General features: G+C 40.6%; 1 protein-coding gene across 10 annotated transcripts in view; it reads right to left on the bottom strand.

Annotated features, from left to right (window-relative positions):
* The window catches only part of TSPAN4 (tetraspanin 4), an 827759-nt gene that overhangs the window by 362062 nt on the left and 438033 nt on the right, over positions 1-27664 (bottom strand). For 3 of the 10 annotated variants that reach the window (XM_058157480.1, XM_058157391.1, XM_058157489.1), the window contains exon 4: positions 26411-26489. The exons of 6 other annotated variants lie outside the window; for them this stretch is intronic. In XM_058157480.1, coding sequence (XP_058013463.1) covers positions 26411-26441 — 31 coding nt within the window. In that variant the 5' untranslated portion in view covers positions 26442-26489. Of the gene's footprint in view, positions 1-9208; positions 9230-26410; positions 26490-27664 lie in introns of those variants that run through there. One more of the 10 variants, XM_058157434.1, reaches the window with a different exon arrangement.

Raw genomic sequence — 27664 nt, 5'->3', positions numbered from 1 at the left:
CTAGACCTCAGCTGATTATTAAACAAGCACATCCTTAGATGTCATGCTGAAAAGGTACTTTAAAAATCGCAGGATACAGCTCTAAGACCAAAAACTCTTACAGATGTACTGCAGGAGCATCATTGTAACAGTGCATTTATACTAATCAGCCACTGACTCCCCTTGTTTCACATTTCAATTCTGGTATTTGATCACCGTCAAGTAAAATAATTGAAAATGCATAACAAATACAGTTGGGACGTAAATTTAAGTTGATCAGCCTCAATGTGCAAATTCAGAAATAAAAGCTATTGTGTTAGCTCTTGCTCTGAATCACATTAACAGTCATTTCAAATACGTTTCACTCTAGGAGAGCTGGAGAATTTTAATAATGTAGTTGGAGTCATTGCTTTTTTCATTGGTTACTATAACTAAGGCTTATCCAATGCATATTTACCCAGAAAGTCACTAGATTCAAAGAGTTTACTTATAGGTAAGGCTACAAACATCTTATGCCTCTTCATGCGATGCTAATGATGATTATATTATTAAATAATTCAATGTCATTATATTAATGGTACATATATTTTTATGGGTGCTCATTTTCTAATACGCTAGATCAATGGCTACACATAATGTCAATGCTTGGAAGCCTCTTTGAACAATACAGGATTGCAAGAAAGGGAGAAAGAGAGACTCTTTTCATTCAGTCGTTTATTATAGTTACATTCCATCTTTGATACTTGGCCCTGTGGTGCATCCATAACAATCTGAAGCTGACCATGCTTCAAACTGTAGAGAAGAAAGTGGATTTTAGGAGGAACTCTTCTATTTGATCACCTTATTATATTTGACAGCACAGTGTCAACAGTAGAGTTCTTCAAGTTTTGGGGTTCTATAACCTCCCAGGACTTGAAATGGACCCTTAGATTAGAACCATTATTTTAAAAAATACAACAAACAATGTTCCTCCTATATCAACTCAGGAAGTTCAGACTGCCCCAGGAGCTGTTGATTCCATTTTACAGAGGAATTATTGAGTCTGTCATCCGTACTTCTATAACAGTCTGGTTTGGTCCAGCAAACCACACAGGACAGGTATAGACTCCAACAGATAGTTAAGATTGCAGAAACAACAATCACAACCAGCCTGCCTTCCACAGAAGACCCGTATATTGTCAGAAGGAAAGCTGAGAAGATACTGTATCTGCAGACCCCTCTCATCCTGGACAAAACTGATTCAATTGCTCCCTCAGGACAACACTATAGGGTATTGCATGCCAGAACAACTGTATTGTTCTGGCATGCAATACAGCTGTACTACATGAGTAAATACACATAGATATTAATACAGCTGTACTACATGGATAAATACACATAGATATTAGACAGCACTGTGAGAATTAAGTGTTCAGCAGAGAGATGGCACAAGGGGGAAAACTGTCAAGGGAACTATCTACTGATTCTCTGCTGAATATCTAATTCTCACAGTGCTGTCTAATGTCTATGTGTATTTACCCATGTAGTATGGCTGTAGTATTATTATTTATCTTTATTATATTCTTTACTCCCACTTCTTATTGATATTATGATGATGATGATGATCATTATTTTGTTGCTTTGCATGCACACTGAAAGCTTTTGCACCAGAGACAAAGTATTCAGTTCAATTATTTTAATAGATTATACGCTACATATGAGATTGTTCCTCATTTCAATTCTTAATATGGTAGGTTGGGCTGAGGGAAAACAGTCTGGATTTTCTAAGCAGTCCCAGTTTCTGCCAACCTAGCAGTTCAAAAGCACATAAAAATGCAAGTAGAAAAATAGGTACCACCTTTGGTGGGAAGGTAACAGCCTTCCGTGCACCTTTGGCATTTAGTCATGCCGGCCACATGACCACAGAGACGTCTTCGGACAGCGCTAACTCTCCAGCTTTGAAACAGAGATGAACACTGCTTCCTAGAGTCAGGAACGACTAGCACATATGTGCGAGGGGAACCTTTACCTTTACCTTTAATCCAACTTTAATAGCCACAGTGGCTCTGATTTTCTCCTGGTGAGTAGAAAAAATAAATAATCTCTCTTTATTCCATTTTTCTGGATCAAAGAGGTAGTTGAGAATGGAAAGATGCCACGGGATACAATCCTTTTGTTTGGAAACCTGCATGCATCCCTGTCCTTTTCTTTTCCTATTTCCTAAGGGCATCTCTAATTAATTGCGGAAAAATAAATAGGGGAGTGGAGGGGAGGAAGGAGTTTGTTGAACCAGTCTACATCTTAAGCTCTAACATTTTAAGGGAGAAAAAAAATTAAACTTCCTCTTACATGCAAACTTTGGAAAACATAAAAAAATAGCCACAATTACACCAATATGCAAGAGCTGACTGCAACAACTCATGTCTTCACCCATCCAAAATATATTAACTATAGTATTCAAATGCTAAAAGGCAGACTTCCCAGATTTCATTACCATGTTGATTTTTTAAAAAAATTTCAATACTTAACTAGTTCCTTTTTTCAAACATAGATAAAAAGAGAGAGAGAGAGAAAGAGAGAGATAAATTCAATAGATAATTTAGATTTATAGGCTACTCAATGCAACACTGACTTTGGTGGCATGCAAATAATAAACAAATACTGAGCCTAAAAACGATATCAAAAGTAAACATAATAGGGGAAAGAACAGGTTTTCAGAGATAATAACAAGATGGACCATGCCTTGGCTAACTCATCAGGACTTGCCCAGTTAAGAATCTAACTTAAGGCAACTTTATCTGCCAAATTAATAATCCCCACAGCAGCTGTGTAGATATTCTCAGGACTATCCCTTCTCAGTAGAACATAGATCAACTTGCTGCCCATGGATTTGATAAGAGCAGAAAAGTAACTGTGATTTCATATTCTCAGTCAGCCTTGCTTTTTTGTCTTCAATAGTGCTATAAGTCTCTCCTCTGTCACTTCACTTCCTGAAGTTCTTCAGAAAACCAGGGAACCCCGCAGAATAAATTGAACAGGTAGAAGCTACTAGATAGGAGTCATCTGATTGAAGGCCCTCATCACACACTCCTTCCAGGGAGATTAAGGTCTCAGTCAAACTGCTTACCAGATCCCCCAGAACTCCTCCCCAGCACTCTCTATATCCATTCAGGTTGGGTAGTTACTTGGGTGGACTGATTAAAAAGGTCCTACTTCCCAGCAGGGAACAGGGCAGCACCAGCAAGCTAAAAGTAACCAGAGAATGATCTGACCATGACAAAGGACAGATGTCAATATCTTCCACCTTCAGATCATATTGCAAGTGTCCCAGGATAAAACACAATCTAGTGTAACCATCTGCGTGTGCTGGGTCCTTAATAACTTATGTCATGGTGGCCAGGAAGTCTTACTTTAGACTCCATACCATATGAGAGCAAATTAAAGTCTCCCAGAACTATCAGTCTCGGAGACTTCACTGCCAGCTCAGCAACACAGTTCAATCTCTCTGAAAGACCAGCTTCCACCCTAAGGCCCAACTTCAAACAAAGTTGATCTTATATCCAACTATCTGCAGCCCAGAACCTCTGAACGTTATTAGGGCTTCCCAGATAACGTGCCACCCTGTCACCCTGCCCTGGGATTGTGGATAGTGCCCAGTCCACAACCATTTGAGTCTATCTCAGAGAGTGGAACACACACACACAAACACACACACACACAGAGACACAGAGACTGTCCAACTCTCAGTTATACATGCCAGGTCAGCTGCCTAATTGACAATAGTTGTGATACAGATTTGTGACTTCATCTTTACATTAGTAATGATTCTCTGAATACAAAAGTTAGGCATTTATACACCTGCATGTTGTAAATATGTTCTTTTCCCAAGCCATAATAACATTATTTCACTAGTCATAATAACATTATTCTAATTCTTGGATCTGGATCTGGATCTGGAGATAGATAGATAGATAGATAGATAGATAGATAGATAGATAGATAGATAGATAGATAGATAGATAGATAGATAGATAGATGATGTATACAGATAGTCCTTGACTTACAACCACATTTGAGCCCAAAATTTATGTTGCTAAGTAAAACATTTGTTAAGTAAGTTTTGCCTGTTTTATGACATTACTTGCCACAGTTGTTAACACTAGAGTTGATAAGTTAGTTGTTAAATGAAACTGGCTTTCCCAATGACTTTGCTTGTCAGAAGGTCTCAAAAAGTGACCATGTGACCCCAGGAAACTGCAACCATCATAATTATGAGTCAGTTGCCAAGCATCTGAAGTTTGATCATGTGACCACAGGGATGCTTCAATGGTCATAAGTGCGAAAAATGATCATAAGCCACTTTTTCAGTGTCGTTGTAACTTCTAGCTGTCACTAATTGAAGTGTTGCAAGTCGAGGACTACCTCTATATGCGTGCATGTGTGTAATTAGTGTGCATGTGCATGCGCGCATGAAATAAGAAGAAAACACACATGCACACGTACACACAGAGAGATTTCCGAAGAAATGCATATGAGCTCATAATAGGCCTTTAATGGAGCTGCCATACAATTACAAGCAGTGCTTGTATCTTGATTGAATATTGCATAATTCCCATTACTGTTAAACCCTAGAGGTATTTTTTTTAGTGAACTGAGAACAATGGACTAATTATAAAAACACTAATAGTTCACTGCATTACATTTCAACCTGGGAAGTACCCATGAAAATGGATTGGTCTATGAAAAGCAAAGTGGAATTTGAACTCAGAAGCATAATTTGTCCCATATAATGGTAATGAGGAGGTGCCGAAACAGAGTGCTAGCCTGCTGCAATGCTGCAGGCATAGCAGGCTGATAGTCATCGGCCAAGGAGCAAACCCTTTCTAAGATGAATTTCACTAACTCCAATATTTCCTTTACTTTTCTTGGAAAGGTATCACTTGCGTTCTTTTTAAAAGTCTCTCTACTTAGTATTCTCTGACACACAACTGTTGGAAAGATAGGTTCTATGGTTATAGAAGACATTTTATTTTAAATTCCCAGAATGTATAAACTTTAAAGGGCAATCAATTTGACAGGGGTAGTATCCCTTTCCTGGAGTAAACTTGGGGCTTAGAGAAAGTAACTGGATCCCACTCACCTAGCTGACTTTGTGCCTAAGACAGGATTAGAACTCACAGTTTTCTGGTTTCTAGCCTGATTCTTTAGCCATTACACCAAACTAGCTCTCTATAGCAGGAATAGGATACACCCAAAAAGGAATGGACAAATTTGCAACAGGCGTGGCAAGGCAAAAGAAAGAAAGAAAGAAAGAAACAACAACAACAATTAATATATTTTCATATGAATTCTTGAACTGTATCACAACATTTTGACAAATGGATTTTGTCCCTGTTCATATATTGGTTTCAGTAATTTCATAAGATTCATTCAAAATGTAAACCAAACAAAATTTCTCCCATCCACAGAAAATCCTTAATAACTAAACTAAAGGGATATCAGGGCACTGCAAGGCATGGGATCCATCCATAACCTGCCATAGTTCTTTCCTTGGCCCCCAAACCTTCACATTTCAATATCAATTATTCTTGTTGTAAAACAATGGATTCAGTTCACAGGCCTTAAACTGGGAAATAAGAAGCACAATGAGGTCATGTCATACAATTTGCATTAACAGGACATCTATGTTCCAAGAAGCTAAAGCATTGCTGCACTATGTGGATGCAATGAATTATCACACAGATTCAAAGTATTAGTACACATTATACAATTAGTACTAGTAGGTATTATGGCAGCTCAAGCATACACAACAAAGAAGCAGGCTAAATTGCATCTTTCAATGTTGTGCGTGCTTCTGATTTTTATAAGTCAATAAATGCCTTTGGAAACATTTGGCTTCCGCCAAGAAGATCAAATGTTATTCACAAATCATGTATGACAGCACAAATCGCACAAGACACCAATATTATTTATATAGGAAGATAATAAAGAACCTTGCATCACCTTTCTACATAAAGGAAGGAAAATAATAGGTACAGGTGAATACCACCTATACAACATGATTCCATTATCAAAGCTGAAGATTTCCTGAAAGTGCCAACTCACACAATGAAAGATATGTCTATAATTCATCTGCCTCTCCAAACTGGTTGGAAATTAATTTTTAAAAGTGCATATTGTATTCCATTTTAGAAAATCAATCAGAATACTTACTCTACTATTATTTGTTTAACCACATAATTTCTTTCCCCATAATAAACCGCATATTCCATTAGAAGATGGGGTTTCAGATTTGATTCACTTCCACACTGACAAAGATTCAGGAAATCATTATTTCAACACTCACCTATGAGCTTTTCCATTATCAAAGACCCATGTCCTTACACGTAGTCCTCAAGTTACAATTGTCATGGAGCCTGCCCATGATGGTTGTAACACATGAAGTCATAAAGCAAACCGGTCACATGACTGAGCCAATGTGACAACCTTTTTTGCAGCAGTTGTTAAGCAGCCATCACAGTGTTTGAATGACACTGTCGTTAAGCAAACCAATGGGTCACCTGACAAGGGACACGGCAAACAGCCATAAATGCTGCCCAGCTGCCAAGTACCTGAACTGTACTCATATGACTGGAGTGGGAAGATGATCATCAGAAGTTCAAATTCAGGGGCGGCCTGGGCAGCGACATGGTGGTACGAAACAAACTTTGGAGCTCTAGGGTGAGTGACAACATTTCAGCTGTTTTGGGGGTCCACAGTGGACCATAGCCAACCCAAAAGTATGGTGAAAAAAGGGGGCACAGGCTGGCTTGGATAGGGAAGTTGCAAATTCTCTGTAGCACCGGCGAAGAGCCCTCAACTCTACAGCTGGGAAGTCAGCCATTGAGAGCTGTCGCAAAGCCGGGGCGATCTTGCATGAAGAAAAGGAAAGAGGAAGCAAGGTACAACATCTGGGTAAGAAGGAAATTTCTGTCTTGGAAACAAGACTCCTATTATTAACAGACACCCTGAACTTTAAAAAACAAAGTTAGAACTGAAGGGAAACAGCAAGAGTGAAAGGGGAGGAAATGGATATCCGGCTACTTCCCCATTTCCAGGCTAGCGGAGAAAGAGCAATGGCCATAAATAAAAAATAATTTTTTAAAGACTATGAACAGATTTGGAAAATAATAGACCTTCAAATTCAGATCATAAAGATTACCTATACTAGTTCCTAGGATGGGATGTAAATAAGGATTTACTGGCTCTAAATGGGAAATAATCCAGCAGCTGAACTCATGTAAGCCCATCCCTTTCATCTCAAAAAAAAAATCTTGATAAAAAGAACTCTCTGAGATTTTTGCTGGGAAAGAATCAGTTTTGGTAGCAGTTCTTAAAATGTCTTACATCTGACAATTGAATGATTCTATGAGCCAAACCTGATCCAAGACTGAAGTGGAATCCAGGACTGGGGTGCAAGAATCCAAGATTGCAGAGGAAGACCAAGGCACACTGGGAAGCTTTTGTTGAGAGCACTGCTATATAACAAAACATTGCACAGTTGTGCAGTGGAAAGATTCTTAAGTGATATTAAAGGCAAGACTAGCTAGTATCATCCCCACTTTGGAAGAGATCAGTTCTCAGATTTCCTGCTTCCTTAGCTGAGTGAGAAGATCTTGGTAAGGTGACTTTTGCTATAGTTTTGCAAAAGAGAGACTTCTGCCTGGCTGCACCTGCTTTTCCAAAGCACAGACAGGCAATCTCAACTTACTTCCTTCCTTCCTTCCACCATTTTAGAAGGTCTAACTTTATTATTATTATTATTTTATTTACACAAAATGACAGTATACACAGCAAACGAGATAATTATGCTGGATTTCGTATCACAGATCACTTCCCAAGCATTTAGGACTGTGTGATGTATTGGCGAATGATGCGAGCAGATCCCAGTAAGGCGGCCTTCTGCAGCTGACCAATGGTGATCTTGTCAGCGCCAATTGCTTTTAAGTGCTTGCCTAGGTCTTTTGGCACAGCTCCCAGTGTGCCGAGCACTACTGGAACCACCTGCACTGGATTATGCCAGAGTCTCTGCAATTTGATTCTCAAATCTTGATATCTGGTGACTTTTTCAAGTTGTTTCTCATCAATTCTGCTGTCAACAGGTATAGCAATGTCGATTATCCACACTTTTTTCTTTTCCACAATAGTGATATCCGGGGTATTGTGTTCCAATTATTATTATTATTATTATTATTATTATTATTATTATTATTATTATTATTATTATTATTATTATTATTATTATTATTATTCACACAAAATGATAGTATACACAGCAAACGAGATAACTATGCTGGATTTCGTATCACAGATCACTTCCCAAGCATTTAGGACTGTGTGATGTATTGGCGAATGATGCGAGCAGATCCCAGTAAGGCGGCCTTCTGCAGCTGACCAATGGTGATCTTGTCAGCGCCAATTGCTTTTAAGTGCTTGCCTAGGTCTTTTGGCACAGCTCCCAGTGTGCCGAGCACTACTGGAACCACCTGCACTGGTTTATGCCAGAGTCTCTGCAATTTGATTCTCAAATCTTGATATCTGGTGACTTTTTCAAGTTGTTTCTCATCAATTCTGCTGTCAACAGGTATAGCAATGTCGATTATCCACACTTTTTTCTTTTCCACAATAGTGATATCCGGGGTATTGTGTTCCAATTATTATTATTATTATTATTATTATTATTATTATTATTATTATTATTATTATTATTATTATTATTATTATTATTCACACAAAATGATAGTATACACAGCAAACGAGATAACTATGCTGGATTTCGTATCACAGATCACTAGTCAAACACTTCCCAAGCGTTTAGGATTGCGTGATGTATCGGCGAATTATGCGAGCAGATCCCAGTAAGGCGGCCTTCTGCAGCTGACCAATGGTGATCTTGTCAGCGCCAATTGCTTTTAAGTGCTTGCCTAGGTCTTTTGGCACAGCTCCCAGTGTGTCGAGTACCACTGGAACCACCTGCACTGGTTTATGCCAGAGTCTCTGCAATTCGATTCTCAAATCCTGATATTATTATTATTATTATTATTATTATTATTATTATTATTATTGTTGTTGTTGTTGTTGTTGTTGTTGTTGTTGTTGTTGTTGTTGTTATTATTATTATTATTATTATTATTATTATTATTATTATTATTATTATTATTATTATATAAAAGACATAAGTGATTATGACAATTTTTAATAAGTGTCCTACCTTGCCACATTTGAAACAGGTTCTATTTTTCAACTTTCCAACTTCTCCACTTTCCTCTTCTCAGCTCTTCTGGTGTTTTAATTAAAGGAAAGAAAGGAAGGAAAGAAGAAAGGAGGAAATAGGCTGATCTCGGAGACAGGAAAAGTACAGCAAAATCCATCTTCCCAAGTTCTTCTCACTCAGTTAAGTAACCAGGAAACTTGAACAGTGGTGGTCTTCCAAAGTGGGGATGATACAAGATAGTTTTTTGCCTTTAAGATAATTTAAGAATCTTCCCACTGTACAACTGTGCAATGCTTTATCGTGCAGCAGTGCACTCAACAAAAACGCCTGATCCAGCACACTTTTGCACTTATAATTTGGCATGAGAGGCATCAGGCAAAATCAGAAACCAGCATGCCTAATTTCTCCAGGGTAACTGGGAGGAAAGAGAAGAGTGTTTGCATTCCTACAGTGCTTGGGATTCTAGCAAGGGACAGTCAGTAAGGCAGCCTGAAACATACCACTGAGGAATGGATTGTATTTTATATAAGGTTGCTTAAGGATTAGTTTGAGAGCCCTGTGATACAGAAAAAAATCTTTTTCATGCAAAAAACCGATTTGGATGAGAGCAGTTCCAGTGAAATCCATAGTAAGCAAACACATTTTGGAAAAAGAAATCCCATATTATGTAGAGCAGGAGTCCCCAACCCCCAGTCCGTGGACTGGCACCAGTTTACAGCATGCCAGAAACCAGGCTGCGCAAACAAATGAAGCCCCATTCGCAGGGAGTATGTGAAACCATGCCCTCTCCAGTCTGAGGAAAAACCTCTCTTCACAGTCCCTGGTGCCCAAAAGATTGGGGGCCACTGATGTAGAGGGCAATACAAACACACACACACACACACACACACACACACACACACTTCTGAGCTGTTAAGAAAAGAATCCCATTAAAATTACTGGAGTAGGTCTGTATCATATGAACGTTCTCATGGGACACACTGTCAGCTTTGGAAGCCATACTAGTCTGGAAGCTTCTGTGCTGCCAATTTCTCATGTATGGGAAAGTAGGAGGGGGGAATTTAATAGAGGGGTTGCCATTAGACATACTAACATTCTTCCTGTTGGTCAAGGTCAGGACGATCCTGGATCTGGAGGAGTGGTCGGAGTGCTGTCTCGCGATGGGATGGTTGGTGATTGGAGCCTGTTATTGACTGCGAAGTCAGGGGATGGTCTTGGGGTTTTTGATTTACTGAGGGGAAACTTGGACCTCTCAGATTTGGGTTTTCCCAGATGTGCCAGTTTATGTATTCTACTAAATGGAACTTTGAAAGATGCTTGCTTCGGAGTTTTACTTGGAGTGGGGGGTTTTCTGGAATGCTGACACACAATGACATTAGGGATGTTCAGATGTATTTGATATATGCAAACCATTATGATGGCGTTATACATAACTTTTCTTTTTTGTCCGATCCAGCCCTTCCCTCATGTATCTATTCCCAAAGGCAAATTGATTTCTGACGCTTCCAAGTCTCAGTTCATAACATAATATAACATAACAACAGAGTTGGAAGGGACCTTGGAGGCCTTCTAGTCCAACCTCTTGACCAGGCAGGAAACCCTACACCATCTCAGCCAGATGGTTATCCAACATTTTCTTAAAAATTTCCAGTGTTGGAGCATTCACAACTTCTGCAGGCAAGTCGTTCCACTTATTAATTGTTCTAACTGTCAGGAAATTTCTCCTTAGTTCTAAGTTGCTTCTTTCCTTGATCAGTTTCCACCCATTGCTTCTTGTTCTACCCTCAGGTGCTTTGGAGAACAGCCCGACTCCCTCTTCTTTGTGGCAACCCCTGAGATATTGGAACACTGATATCATGTCTCCCCTAGTCCTTCTTTTCATTAAACGAAACATACCCAGTTCCTGCAACTCTTTTTCATATGTTTTAGCCTCCAGTCCCCTAATCATCTTTGTTGCTCTTCTCTGCACTCTTTCTAGAGTCTCAACATCTTTTTTAAATCGTGGCGACCAAAACTGGATGCAATATTCCAATTGTGGCCTTACCAAGGCATTATAAAGTGGCACTAACACTTCACGTGATCTTGATTCTATCCCTCTGTTTATGCAGCCCAGAACTGTGTTGGCTTTTTTAGCAGCTGCTGCACACTGCTGGCTCATATGTAAATGGTTGTCCACTAGGACTCCAAGATCCCTCTCATAGGTACTACTATTGAGCAAGGTACCACATATACGGTACCTGTGCATTTTGTTTTTTTTGCCTAAGTGTAGAACTTTACTTTTTTCACTGTGTCGTGTCCCACTCCTCCGCTGACAGCCGGGTCAGGGAAATCCGAATCAGGCTTGCCTCTGCAGCTCTGCCCAAAGTCCTAGCAAAGTCCTCAGAGCAGGCAGGAGACCAGAAAGTGACTTCAGCAAGATAAGTTCAACTTTGCCTGACTCAGAGACTGCCAGAAAGCAGATCCTTTATTTTTATTTTATTTTATTTTATTTATTTTATTAAATTTTTATACCGCCCTTCTCCCGAAGGACTCAGGGCGCTGTACAGCCAGAAATAAAATACAAGATATATACAATTAAAAGGAATTAAAATATAGCAATTACTAAACGGCTGATAGTTAAAAATGAATTTAAAATTTAAAATATTAATAAAACCCCAATATAAAATCAAACTATTATGCCAGTCCCGCTTGAGTAAATAAATATGTTTTTAGCTCACGACGGAAGGTCCGAAGATCAGGCACTTGACGTAGGCCAGGGGGGAGTTCATTCCAGAGCGTCAATGCTCCCACAGAGAAGGCCCTACTCCTGGGGGCCGCCAGCCGACATTGTTTGGCGGACGGCACCCTGAGGAGACCCTCTCTGTGAGAGCGTACGGGTCGGTGGGAGGCATAGGGTAACAGCAGGCGGTCTCGTAAGTACCCGGGTCCTAAGCCATGGAGCGCTTTAAAGGTGGTAACCAGAATCTTGAAGCGTACCCAAAAGACCACAGGAAGCCAGTGCAGACTAGGGAGCAGTGGTGTTACGTGGGAGCCTCGAGTGGCTCCCATTACTACTCGCGCAGCTGCATTCTGGACTAACTGCAGCCTCCGGGTGCACCTCAAGGGCAGCCCCATGTAGAGAGCATTGCAGTAATCCAGCCGAGGGCTGAATTTATAGGCCATGGGGTGTGGCTCCATGACTCAGCACTCATTAAGGCCTGCCCCTCCCTTCCTTCTGTTGCCTCCGCCTATCCAGTCTTCTGATGCGAGGGTCACTCCAATCAGCAGCTGTTGGAAATAAACTTTCCTCAGGCTCACATGCTGTGGAGGAGGGGGAGGGGTCTAGCTGCTCCGTTTGCCTGGGCATGGAGCCAGGGCTGGGGCCGAGGGGTGCTCCCTCCTCTGCAGCCTGCTTGGGCATGGAGCCAGGGCTGGGACCGGGAGGTGCCCCCTCCTCTTCAGCTTGTCTGGGCATGGAGCCAGGACTGGGGCCGGGAGGCATACATTCCTCCATGTTCGGGAGCAGATAAGAAGGCCCTGGCTGCTGTGAGAGCGGGCAAGACACAACACACTGTTGAATTTCATTTTGTTAGATAGCGCCCAATGTTCAAGTATGTCAAGATCTTTCGGTAACTTGAGCCTATCTTCTGGAGTGTTGGCTATTCCTGCCAGCTTGGTGTCATCTGCAAATTTGATGAGTTCCCCATCTATCCCCTCGTCCAAGTCATTGATGAAGATGTTGAAGAGTACTGGGCCTAAAACAGAGCCTATTGGGGCTGGAGGAGTTTATAAACTCAATAAAATACACACATTCATAGGAATAGAGTTAAGTAGAATTTAGTTGGCATGCTTCAAGCTCTATTACAGGTAGTCCTCAACTTACAACATATCATTTAGTGACCATTCAAAGTTACAATGGCATTGAAAAAACTAACTTGTGACCATTTTTCACACTTGTGACCACTGCAGCATCCCTATGGTCATGGGATTTACATTCAGATGCTTGACAAGTGGTTCATATTTGTGACAATTTCAGTGTCCTGGGGTCAAGTGATTACTTTTTGTGACCTTCTGACAAGCAAAGTCAATGAGAAAATCCAGATTCACTTAACCACAGTGTTACTAATTTAACAACTGCAGTGATTCACTTAACAAATCTGGCCCAAAAAAAATATATAGTAAAATGGGGCAAAACTTACTTTAAAAAATTTCTCACTTAGCAACATAAATTTTGGGCTCAGTTGTGGTCGTTAAGTCGAGGACTACCTTTACTTAGATCAGTGTGTCTTGTCTGCTGTGGCTCATGCCCTTTGAAGGGCATATCCCCTGCAATGCAACTCTGCTGGTCTCGCCTTTCTTTTGAGAGAGATTAGAGACCTGGAGTTTATTTTTCAAGCATTGTGTCTCCGAGAGCTATGGTTTTTTTTCACTATTTAAAGTGTTTTTATGTTCCTCCTTTGGATACATTTGTTTTTTTACTGACTTGGTACTCATTATTGGAAATGTCCACCACTCTGAGTCATATGTTCAGCAGAGCAGCCCTTTAAATCATATGGCTAAAAATCATTTGCGGCGCCTAGTAAGCATGAAACTTACACAAGGGTGGAACTGTTTCACTTCTTCCCAGAATTATTAAACTATTTTTAATAGTTTTAATAATTCTGGGAGTTACAATAAACTATAATAAACCACTATTAAAATTACAAAAATGGCAAAATCAGCATTTGAACTTATTGAATATTGTTCAGATATTCAGAGAACCGGTTGTTAAATTATTTGAATCCCACCACTGAGTATAACTCCTTCTCCTGAACGTAATTATTTTCAAATGGCATCAAAAAGTAAAGTGTTTGTGAATGTTTAAGATGTTCAATTCAAGTGAGTCCTTAGGAAAAGTAATTGCACCCCTCAAATTTGTTTCTTTTCCTGAGTCTATGAGGAAATTTACCCTTTAAACTGCATTTTATATGTCTGGCATCTGCTTTAGGGACAGTAAAATGGTCAAATTCATAGTTCAGCAAGAAGAGCTTGGACAGAAAGTAACAGACCATAAAATTATGCTGTGTAAAACTGCTTAAAATTAAAAAAAAATGCTTAGCATAGAATGCAAATACTTTTTATTGGATTATTAGAAACAGTGCATTGCAATTCAGGAAATGCATTGCTTAAAACTGTTTTATAAGCTATATTTAAATAAAACATATGTAATGTTTCCTAAACTAATTGAGACTAAAGATCTTACTCCATGTATCGCCCTGATCTCTATGTTGAAGGATGTTTGAGTGGGAACTTTCTATCATTAGTTTAGGATGCCAGATCACCTATCTGTTCAATCTAAAGCAAGGCCTCTTGATGCCTATTTAAAAGCATTATTAACATCTGCCACTTTGGCCAGGGGAATTTCACGCTGGTAAAAGCCTGTTATTAAGAACACAGTAGCCTGCAATTACTGCAGGTTCAAGCCCGGCCCAAGGTTGACTCAGCCTTCCATCCTTTATAAGGTAGGTAAAATGAGGACCCAGATTGTTGGGGGGGCAATAAGTTGACTTTGTAAAAATATACAAATAGAATGAGACTATTGCCTTATACACTGTAAGCCGCCCTGAGTCTTCGGAGAAGGGCGGGGTATAAATGTAAACAAAAACAAAAAAAGAAAAAAAGTAGATAAAACAAGACAGCACAAACAAGATGGAAGAGACAAAACAAAACAAAACAAATCTCTCTGCCGGCTGCTTTATCTAGACCGTGATTTGTGATGGTCTCACTTCTACTAATATAGTTTGAACATAGATAAACAGAAAGAATTTTTGCCTGTTGTTAGAACTCCCAAAATTTCATACGAGGCCTTAAGTCATGTTCGCTGACTATAACTATAATTAAATGCCTACCATTACAACATGTTTTGGTCCTGTTTTACACTGTATACTTGATGGTGCCAGATAATTCATTCTTATTTTGTTATAGCTGCAAAGGGAGGCCCTATATTGCCTCAGAGTCTACATGGCAATCTTTATTTATTTATTTAATTTATATGCCACCCAACTCACTGTCAAGTGACTCTAGGCAGCTTACAGCATCTTTTGTATATAATAGAATAGAATAGAATTTTATTGGCCAAGTGTGATTGGACACACAAGGAATTTGTCTTGGTGCATATGCTCTCCAATATTCTCTATTGAAAATGTACCACCCTGAATCATGGGACAGCTTTATAAATTATATAAATAAAAATCAGTTGCAGCTCCTAGTAAGGATTAAACATAAGCAAGGTTAAGAATCCTTCTATCATATAGAAACTCTAATGATAGTTGCCTTTTGATCCTATGTAAGCTTTGTGAACTGCTCCTTGTGATCTTTCACTTTATTTATATTGCATATAGAGCATTGTGGGCGGTGTGGTGGACTGTCCTATTGGTTGCCCAGGAAACCCACAATGAATCACCTTTACCAGAGAAAAATTGATTTGACCTTCACCAAGTCATCAGTTAGGGACTATGTTTAGTAGCCATTAACATTACAGAATGATGGCATCTGTTATCTGACAAAAAAATAAGAGGAAAAAAATTGACACCTTCACATATCAGCATTCACATAATACCAGGCACTTATATATCATTTGCTGTTGGGTGAAGCAGAACAAGTTTTTCTTGAAAATTCTTATAGGGAAAGACTGATAAAATGGAAATAAAACTACAGGATTAGACTAAGGTATCTTGAAGTTTGTGACAGAGCAGCAAACTGTATCCCCCCTGCGTCTATTCAAGCTGGGTAGTAGATAAGGTTAATCTTATCTAATAATCTAATAAATCTAATAAAGGTTAATAAGGTAGGGGTGGAGGGGTGGCGGTCGTTATTAGAGAGAGTCTGGAGCCGATGGAGACCACTGTTCCTCAGATAGCCGGCTGTGAATCCCTTTACGTGAAGTGGGGGCGTAGGATGCAGGTGGGCTTGTTGATCACGTACCTGGCTCCTTGCTGCGTGGCAACAGCCCTGCCCGAGTTGCTGGAGTTGATAGCCGGGATGGCAGTTGATACCCCCAGGCTTATGGTCATGGGGGATTTCAACTTGCCATCAGCCGGTGTGTCGTCGACAGCGGCTCGGGAGTTCATGGCCTCCATGACGGCCATGGACCTGACCCAATTAATTGATGGCCCCACCCACGTGGGGGGAAACACACTGGATCTGATTTTTGTCTCTGGACAGTGGTTGAGTGATCTGCAAGTACGAGAATTAGTCATTGAACTTTTGTCATGGTCAGATCACTCTCTCCTTCGTCTGGACTTTCGGACCGCTGCTCAACACCGCAAGGAGACGGGACCAATACAATGGTTCCGTCCCAGGCAACTGATGGACCCGGAGAGGTTCCTGATGGAGCTTGGGCCGTTCCCTGGTGACCTGGCCCACGACTCGGCTGAGGAGCTTGTTGCGGCCTGGGAACAGGCCGCGGTGGGCGCTTTGGATCGAGTCGTGCCTTTGTGGCTTCTGACCCGGTGTAGGTCTCAACCAGCTCCTTGGTTTTCTGAGGAGCTGAGGGAGATGAAGCGCCAGAAAAGACGCCTAGAGAGCGCGTGGAGGTCCAGCCGTTCCGAAGCCGACCGAACACTAGTTAGGTCTTTTACCCAGACCTATGTGGTGGCATTGAGGGAGGCCAAGCGGGCCTATGTCTCTGCCCTCATTGCGTCAGCAGAGAACCGCCCAGCCTCCCTGTTTAGGGTGACTCGCTCCCTCCTTCATCAGGAGGGTGGCGATGATCCCTTACAGGGTCGTGCTGAGGATTTCAGCAGGTATCTGTTTGACAAAATCGCTCAGCTTCAGGACGGTTTGGACCAAAATTGGGTGGTTCCGGGCGAGGAGACGGAGGCTAGTCTTGTTGAGACCATCTGGGAGGAGTTTGATCCTGTGGCTCCCGAGGACATGGACAGGTTGCTGGGGCGGCTGAATGCCACCACATGTTTATTGGACCCGTGTCCCTCCTGGCTGGTGCTGGCCACCCGGGAGGTTACACGAGGCTGGCTCCAGGGGATTGTCAACGCTTCTTTGAGGGAGGGTGTTGTTCCCACCGCCTTGAAAGAGGCGGTGGTGAGGCCCCTCCTCAAGAAGCCTTCCCTGGACCCAGCTGTTCTGGGCAACTACCGTCCAGTCTCCAACCTTCGCTTCGTGGCGAAGGTTGTTGAGAGTGTGGTGGCACATCAGTTACCCCAGTACCTGGATGAATCTGTCTATCTAGACTCGTTCCAGTCCGGCTTCTTACCCGGGTACAGCACGGAGACAGCTTTGGTCGCGTTGGTGGATGACCTCTGGAGGGCCCGGGATAGGGGTTATTCCTCTGCCCTGGTTCTCCTAGATCTCTCGGCGGCTTTTGATACCATCGACCATGGTATCCTGCTGCGATGGTTGGAGGGACTGGGAGTGGGAGGCATCGTATTTCGGTGGTTCTCATCCTATCTCTCCGACCGATCGCAGACGGTGTTGGCAGGGGGGCAGAGATCGACCTCGAGGCGCCTCCTTTGTGGGGTGCCACAGGGGTCGGTTCTCTCGCCTCTCCTGTTCAACATCTACATGAAGCCGCTGGGTGAGGTCATCAGTGGTTTTGGGGTGAGTTACCAACTGTACGCGGATGACACCCAGCTGTACATTTCCACCCCTGACCACCCCAATGAAGCTGTCGAAGTGCTGTCTCGGTGTTTGGAGGCCGTACGGGTCTGGATGGGGAGAAACAGGCTCAAGCTCAACCCCTCCAAGACTGAGTGGCTGTGGATGCCGGCATCCCGGTACAGTCAGCTGCAACTGCGGCTGACTGTTGGGGGAGAGTCATTGGCCCCGATGGAGAGGGTGCGCAATCTGGGTGTTCTCCTGGATGGACGGTTGTCTTTTGAAGAACATTTGGCGACCGTCTCCAGGAGAGCTTTTTACCAGGTTCGCCTGGTCCGCCAGTTGCGCCCCTTTCTAGACCGGGATGCCTTATGCACGGTCACTCACGCCCTCGTCACTTCTCGCCTGGACTACTGCAGTGCTCTCTACATGGGGCTCCCCTTGAGGTGCACCCGGAGACTACAGTTGGTTCAGAATGCGGCTGCGCGGGTGATAGAGGGAGCCACTCGTGGCACCCATATAACACCAATCCTGCGCAGGCTGCACTGGCTACCTGTGGTTTTCCGAGTGCACTTCAAGGTGTTGGTTACCACCTTTAAAGCGCTCCATGGCATAGGACCGGGATATCTTCGGGACCGCCTTCTGTTACCACATGCCTCCCACCGGCCGGTACGCTCCCATAGAGAGGGTCTTCTCAGGGTGCCGTCAGCCAAACAGTGTAGGCTGGCGACCCCCAGGGGGAGAGCCTTCTCTGTGGGCGCACCTACCCTCTGGAACGACCTTCCCCCAGGACTTCGAAAACTTCCTGACCTCCGGACCTTTCGACGCGAGCTGAAGACATATCTATTCTTTTGAGCAGGACTGGCTTAAACAGGGTTTTTAAATATGGATTTTATTGGGGTTTATATTTTGTATGGTATTTTAAATTTAGGCTATTTTGAATAAGTTTTTTAAAATGTGTTTTATTGTAATATATTGTACTATTTTATTTGCCTGTTCACCGCCCTGAGTCCTTCGGGAGAAGGGCGGTATAAAAATTAAATAATTATTATTATTATTATTATTATTATTATTATTATTATTATTATTATTATTATTATTATTATTATTATTATTATTATTATTATTATTATCATCATCAAAATACTGTGGTATTTGAACCATATATTTCAAAATGGCTCTTTCCCTACTTTCTTCCTTCCATGCAAATGCAAGTAGTCCTCAACTTATGACCACAACTGAGCCCAAAATTTCTGTTAAGTGAGACATTTGTTAAGGAAAATTTGCCCCAATTTACGACATTTCTTGCCACAGTTGTTATGTGAACCACTGCAGTTGTTAAATTAGTGACACGGTTGTTAAGTGCATCTGGCTTCCCCATTGAATTTGCTTGTCAGAAGGTCACAAAAGGTGATCACATGATCCCAGGACATTGCAACCATCATAAATATGAGTCAGTTGCCAAGCATTTGAATTCTGATCACTTGACCATGGGAACGCTGCAATGATCATAAGTATGATAAATGGTCATAAATCACTTTTTTTTCAGTGTCATTGTAACTTTGAATGGTCACTAATAAACTGTTGTAAGTCGAGGACTACCTGTAATGTACTAAAATAATCAAGATTTGACTGTTTTTCCATGATGTCAACCTTTACTGCATCAGGTTACTGCTTCACTTGCCTCATCATCTAGTTAGACCTATAAATTGCTTAAAATCAAACTGCCTGCAAACTATGGCTTGTGATATCATTGTTAAGCAATTAAATCATAAAGAGAAATTGTACTTCTAAAGACATATTAATCCAGAATGGAGAACACTGTATTACTTCGGAAGAAATCTTTCTTTAAAAAAATAATCAAAATTTTTTTTTATTGCTCAAATACTCAGCTATATAAAGCCCATTCATTTCAACCATTTTTTCCCCAAGCATTGCCTTTTACTGTTGCAGAATCTATTATGCTCCCACCATTCATAAACAAACAAACACTCTCTGAGGCAATGTTGTAAATCTTTCATACACACAATTCTGGAAAACTGGCTGAGGAAAACCAATAGCGAAGGTAACACTGGCAGAAACAGCAGAATAACATGGTATCAAAGCATAAATTAACAGTAACAGAGTTGGAAGGGACCTTGGAGGTCATCTAGTCCAACCCCCTGCTCACACAGAAGACCAGTACTAGGGATTCGAACTGCCAAACTGCCGACTATTATTATCTCAGCGATGGTCGGCATGAATGAGGAGATGGCTTGTAACACGAACCATTTATTGACAACAAGGCAACTCCAGAACAGAATCAACACTAGAAAAAGAGTTGGCAGCTCTTAAAATACTGAGCTGTCCAAAACAACAACCAATAGCAAAGCTCTAATTTTCCCGCCTGAAAGGATGCGGAATTAAACCAATCAGATCGCATCGCGTGAGCATGCTCAATACTCCTTCGGCAGCTCCACAGACACAACAACCTTTCTGATTGACAAGCTCAGCGTCTTAGCCACTGAGCCACCTAGTCAGGCTATGTTCTGGAACAGTTAGTCGTGCCATTTTCTATTGAGGCCTTGGCCTACTGCCAATTGGCATGACAAGGCAGACTATGTTTAAAAACTATTCCTAACTGTCCCTCCAACCTACACAAAAGACACCCTGTTTTTCTATGAAACCTGGGTGGTAAGACAGTTTATACAATAGCTGGAGCCATTTCAAATTAGAGTGACAATGAAAATGTCTGTGTAGATACTGTCATTCTAAAGGTTCAACCATAGCATTTTCCATTTCTAATGTTGATTTGAATATTTTTATTTAAGTTTAGACATAACATGTTAATTCATAATTTTTGATGTCAGGTACAGGTTTTTGTTGTTAGTCATGTCCGATCCATTGTGATCCCATGGATAACATTCCTCCAGGCCCGCCTATCCTCTACCATCCTCTGGAGTCCATTTAAACTCACACCTACTGCTTCAGTGACTTCATCCAGCCACCTCATTCTCTGTTGTCCCATTCTTCTTTTGCCCTCAATCTTTCCCAGCATTAGGTTCTTCTCCAGTGAGTCCTTCCTTCTCATTAGATGGCCAAAATATATGAGTTTCATCTTTAGGATCTGGCCTTCTAAAGAGCAGTCGGGGTTGATCTCCTCTAGGACTGACTGGTTTGATTGCCTTGCAGTCCAAGGGACTCACAGGAGTCTTTTCCAGCACCAGAGTTCAAAGGCCTCAATTCTTTGGCGCTCAGCCTTTCTTATGATCCAACTTTCACAGCCATACATTGCAACTGGGAAAACCATAGCCTTGACTATACACACTTTTGTTGGCAGGGTGATGTCTCTGCTTTTTAGAAAGCTGTCTAGATTTGCCATAGTATTTGTCAAGTACAGGTAGTCCTTGACTTATAAACATTTGTTTATCAACCATGCAAAGTTACAATAGCCCTGAAAAATTTGACTTATGACAGTCACACTTATGACAGTTACAGCAGTCCCAGAAACATGTAATCAAAATTCAGGTACTTAGCAAACGGCATATATTTACAATTGTAAAAATTACAGTTGCATTGTCCCAAAGTTATTGGTGCTTGCCATAGCTTCCGACAAGTAAATTCAATGGGGGGAGCCAGATTTGCTTAATGACTGCGTGATTCACTAAACAACTGCAATGATTTGCTTAACAACCATGGAAAACAACATAATAAAATCAGGCATGTGATTCCCTTAACAACTTCCTTGTTCAGCAACAGAAATTTTAGTCCCAATTGTGGTGATAAATCAAGGACTATCTGTATAGTAGATTAAACACAGACCTAGCTTTGATCTCAATCAATACACAGTGCAATGAGGAGAGTAAACTGAAGTCTTAAAGGTGGAAATTGTTGAACTATGGTTCAATCCTTAAAAGCACCATTTTTCAATCCTTGCCAATCGCTCCCTACCAATCCACTTTGCAAAGGAAAAATGGCAGCCAGAATTTCATGACGTTATCTAATAACAGAACGCCGTTTTACTTTTTTCTCCATCTTTCGCTTTTGCTGTCGTACATGTCTGACTAGAACAATTCTTTCCAAACGTTTGAAGTGTGGAGATGTACTCAAACACTTGAGAAGAGCCCACTTATATTAGATGTCTTTCTGTTTCCTGAGACATCAAAAAGTCTGATTTCTCAGAAGCTTTCAAAAATCATGAGTTTACAGCATCAAACACAACCCGAATACTGATTTTAAAATCTGAGGTGTTTCAGAGAATAAAACCTTGCAGTGTTTCAAAGTCTAATCCAAACTAATGCATGACTTGGTTGGGGGCTATTTGAGCAACATCAGAGAGTAAGATCTGTAGCTGATAGCAACCGATACCACAGCAAAAAAATATTTGGACCTCTTTTTTTTTTTCATGCTTCAAGCATCACTATAGAATCCGTATAACACCTTCAGTAGTGGCAAGACATTGAAAACCGAGATGAAAGCTTATACAAAAAGTACAGATGAAGAGCTTTTGAGCGGATGATAAGAAATGTGTCATTTAGGAACCTTATAGAGGACATTTCAGACAATGTCCAGTAATGCTGCCTGCTAGCCGATTATGTCTTTCTTTACATTATTGAAGGAGAAAAAAATCCCTCTTGGCAACTACAGAAAGGCCCTCACTTTTATAGGAGGAGGAAATGAATCCAGGCATATGTTAATTCTGTATGCTCAAAAAAGCCTTTGAATATTATCCTCTGATAGGATATTGACCGGAAGACAGTATGGGTTTGTCAGCATGGGCATATTCTACCAGGCAGGTCTTTGTTAATTTTCAGTGTTCCTGCTGCTTTGTTTTCCTTCTTGCTGCCACGGCATCTGTTCCTCATTGTCTGGCAGTGGCAGCACTGTTCTTTTATGTGCTGGCTTTTCTGCATAACTGACATTTGTTAACATTCATGCACAGATCTTTTTAAAATGTCAGTTGTACATAAACAAAATTAGAATCCAAAAGGCAACAACTTCTTGCCTTTATTTTAAATCTTTACCACCTAATTCTTCTGCACTAATACTGTTGTCTCATGTTAGCAAGAAGTGGGTCACTTTGGGCGGGGGGATTGAATGCCAATAATCCTTCTTTCATCTCAAATATGCTCATCCCATCCTCCATCCTCCATATCCCACCTGCCCCATTTATGGTAAAGGCTGCAATTGCCTTTGCAGTGTGTTTTTACAATCCTTTCCAGCATTTTGAAATAAATCTCAGTTTTTTTCCCAACCAGCACCTTCCAGCCAAAAATTACTGACAAATTTTTACTGACAAAAATTTAACAAAAGGGTTTGGGCCATCAAGAAAACTTTTCAACATTGTCATCATCACCTTGAAGGTGTGGAATACTTACAAAGATCTGAACGGATCCCGACAATTTGGAATATTCAGAGAATTCTCAAAAGTTCCTGTAGCAGTAGTGTTACAGTAGGCAAAACCTCTGGATGTATGAACTTTAATTTGTCTGGAGTAAAGAAACTAATTTAGCTGAGGCATGGCTATGAGAATGCTGCTAAGTTAGTCAGTACCCAAAGAAAGGTTTAGTACTTGGAAAGCCAAGATTTACAGCTGTGGCAGGATGAAGTTTGCCACTATGAGGATTAATACACTAGATTTTCATTGTTTTTCCCCCCCCAAATCTAAATCAGAGAGAAATTGCTTTGCTAGTCAATTTCAGCAGTATGATCCTCAGGGAGTTCCTGAAACTATGAGCTTCCCATTCTTCCCTATGGAAAAGAGTCATTGAAGATATGCCCCCAAACCTGAAACCAGTTTTAAATCCTTTTACAGAATACTGAAGAGATTTCCAGTGTTGTTTTAATATATCCACCTTCTATGAATTTAAAAACAAATTGGAATCCAGCAAGTTATTTGAACTTTATTAAAATACAGTCCCTTTCAGTTACCTAAAAATGATTGGCACACTTCAGAGACTGTTCTGAGTACAACAGATAAATCGTTCCTAGATGCTATGAAATATTGTTATTGTGGTCCAGGAGAAGCCATACATGAGTAGCTGAAGTCAAATATAGTTGAGGGGAGAGATATTGTTTCCTTTACTAGACAAAGATTAAGCTCTTAGCATTTGTGTTTGGCTTGACTAACCCACAGACCACTTAATAGCTTTATTGCTTAATGGCAATAATGGTTTATTGTTTTTGGAAGTTCAAGGTGGCATACATAGTACGATCTCCTCTCATGTTACCCCCACAATTAGTATATGACCTAGGTTGGATTGGATTGAGACAGATTTATCCAGTGGATCTCCCCAGTCCTAGTCCAAAAGCCAATGCATACACACTGGTAGCTAATGATGTTAAAGAGTACATGCTAATGATGTTAAAGAGTACATGGCTTAGGACCGGGTTACTTACGGGACCGCCTACTGCCGCCGTTTGCCTCCCACCGACCCGTGCGCTCTCACAGAGAGGGACTCCTTAGGGTGCTGTCAGCCAAGCAATGTCAGCTGGCGGCCCCCAGGGGAAGGGTCTTCTCTGTGGGGGCTCCTACCCTATGGAACGAACTTCCCCCTGGACTTCGACAACTTCCTGACCTCTGGACCTTTCGCCGCGAGCTTAAGACCTATTTATTCGTCCGCGCGGGACTGGCATAGAATTTTTAGATGTTTTATGGGTTTTAATTCTTAATTAGTTTTTTGGGTTTTTAAATATATTTTAAATTTGGGCCAAATTTAATACGTTTTTTAACTATTGTTTTATTTGTATTGTGTGTTTTGATTGTTGTTTTTATATGGCTGTTCACCGCCCTGAGTCCTTCGGGAGAAGGGCGGTATACAAATTAAATTATTATTATTATTATTATTATTATTATTATTATTATTATTATTATTATTATTATTATTATTATTATTATTATTATTATTATTATTATTATTATTATTATGCTATTCAAGCAAAGTCCAAACCATTTGGTTGAAGCACTGGGATACCCGAGTTTCTTTTCACTGATCTAGGCCTTATTAAAGTTGTTGAATTCCAAGGCCTGCCAAAGAGGAAAATAAATTTCCAAACTGAAGAGCACCTTGATGTGTAGAAAGGAGCAAAGGAGAAATCAAGCCAGTATTTGTTTCTGGTCCTTGGCAGGGGGAGTAAGACTATCAGTACTACATTAACTATGTTGCGTCCACGTTTCCAAATTCCTTTGGCACAAGGGTGGGTTAAGTTTCATTCTGTATGCTCAAAACTACATTCCCACAAGACTAGTCTACTAGGAACAAGTGATAGATAGAATAAGAGCAAACAAAATAAGTCAGGCATCTATTGTCTCTATGTTGGACAACTCTTGTTGCATTCTTTTCTAACTTTGTTCCCGATACCATCTTTTCTGCCTCCATATCTTCCCAACAAGTTGCAAAGAATCAATACACCTCTTCTTCCAAAGGACTATTGCTTGGAAAGGGCTTGTGCTATTGAGCACTAAGTCCTCATAAATTAGGCCAAAGTCTTCCTGGAGTTCCAGGTTTCCAAGCCTGCCTTGGAATATCTCCCACTTCGCTGTAGTTTCAATTCTTATTATGGAAAAAAGGGTTATCTTCCTCATGCAGACTAATTCTGGCAACCAGACGGAAACCTGCGAAGTCACCCTAAAGAGCAAGGATGAAGTTATCTGTTCTTGAATGCCTCCTGCCAAGAGACCACTCTGAATGAGACTTCAAATGTGATCACCTTGTCCTACATGCTGAGCAAACCACTGAATTGTAAGCCATGTAAAAATATTTACAGACCCCTCACATCCTGGACATAAACTGTTTCAACACCTATCCTCAAAACAAAGCCACAGAGCACTGCACACCAGAACAACTAGACACAAGAACAGTTTTTTCCCAAACACCATCACTCTGCTAAACAAATAATTCCCTCAACACTGTCAAACTATTTACTAAATCTGCACTACTATTAATCTTCTCATCATTCTCATCCCCTTCCACTTCCACTTCCTTTCCACTTATGACTGTATGACTGTAACTTTGTTACTTGTATCCTTATGATTTATATTGATATTGATTGTTTCCTGATTGCTTATTTGTACCCTATGACTCTCATTAAGTGTTGTACCTTACAATTCTCGATGAACATATCTTTTCTTTTAGGTACACTGACAGCAAATGCACCAAGACAAATTGATGAGGCTGACCAGTGAAAAAGAAAAAAAATCTTTATGAATTGTCTTTACAATATATCCTGGCACTTTTTCTTAGGCAAAGGCTGTAAGCATGTCACACATTGGCTGATGAACAACTAAATGGCAAGCTTTTAGGAAAGCCGGTACTGTGTTTAATAGAAATTAAACTACTTTCTGTGGATTTGTTCTAGAATAGTTTAAAGTCAATTCATTAATAATCTGTGCGTTCTCTCTCTTTCTCTGGAAATATCTATGTTCATTCCTGAGTTTGCTAGCATTTGCAGCTACTGATAACACTGGCTTTTAAAGAGCACTTAGTTTGCTAGATGATTATATGCCAATGAGGAGCTGGTTTGTGCATGCATAAGCATGTCTCCAGAACTCATATGATCATAGGAAGCAAAGTGGGCTGTGGCCCAGGAGGCAAAATTCTGGTGCAGCTGCCTCAGCTATGTAAAAGTCTTGGGAAGGCAGCTACTTGCCTGCATTTTTTGAAGCAGCCTGGCAGCTCATCAGCTGAAGCACATCTCCCACATTCCAGACCCTTCTGATCTCCACCAGCTGCTGGAAAAGACAGATAGAATTGCAAAGAGAAGCAAAGAAAGAATTGTAATGAAAACTGTAACATGAAAATGTGATTTGGGCCAACTCTTGATGATTCAATTTGCAATTGTTGGCTGTTCAATGTTTAGTAAGGCTTGAAGTAGAAAGGGTAGGCGTTTTAGATTGATTACTGCAACAAACAAAATTCTGGCTGACCTTTATTTTGATGACTCACCGTTTAACTGAAAAGTGTGACTGAATTAAACAAGTCTTAGTTTTAGGCATGTCTTTCATAAATAAGCCCTGGGAGTTTTATTTTCCCCTATAGCAAGTAAGGTTAGGAGTACTGATGTCCTCAGTTAGCTACTTATAACAGAACTCCCATCATTCACAATCATTATGGTCAACTAAACTAGAAACCATTAGATTTGGAAGATTTCTCTCTTAGAAGACCAGGAAATAGTCCTTAAAGGACCCATTTCTTGTCAGAGAATTTGCCTCTACCAAGACAAATACATGAGGTTCCTAATGGTTAGCTCTGAATCTTTTTCAATCTTATGTCTGAAAATAATTCATTGGGATTGATCTGAGGAGATGTTATGTTGTCCCTATTGAGACAAGAATTGACACAATACAGAGTGTACGCTTATTTCCAGAGATGTGGCAACTATCATGACATGCTTACTTTTGAAAATATTATACAAATTGTTGAGAGCAGTGACAGATCCTACATTTATGAAACAAGATTCAGATCTTACCAATGTACTGTGATAATACTACATTTGTACTTGTGTATGTAATACCTCTTTATGGATCAGACTAAGGCTTGTCCAGTGAAATAATCAGTGTCTCCCCAGGAACTAGTCAGAGATTTTTACAAAAATAGAAAGCATGGTAGAGACAGACATACACAATTTTGTACCTTGTACATGCTTATCAATATAAATTGCATCTGAATATTTGCCGCCATTTTGAGATATTTTAGCTAAACACCATTGAAATATTTATGCTTTTTAAATTTGCTTACTCTTGATTGTACTATGGAGCCAAATGTATATTCAGCCAGCTCTCCTGCTTCATATTTCTAAAATAGAAAAATGGCTTGGTATAATTTATATTCAATATAATTTATATTCAATAGCCAGCATATGACTAAATCAGGAACATGAGAAGTATAACTGCCATCAGTTAAA

Source organism: Ahaetulla prasina, chromosome 1 (assembly GCF_028640845.1).
Source record: "Ahaetulla prasina isolate Xishuangbanna chromosome 1, ASM2864084v1, whole genome shotgun sequence".
Taxonomy (NCBI): Eukaryota; Metazoa; Chordata; class Lepidosauria; order Squamata; family Colubridae; genus Ahaetulla; species Ahaetulla prasina.
The sequence above is the reverse complement of the archived record's forward strand: the minus strand, read 5'-3'. Positions and strand labels throughout refer to the sequence as shown.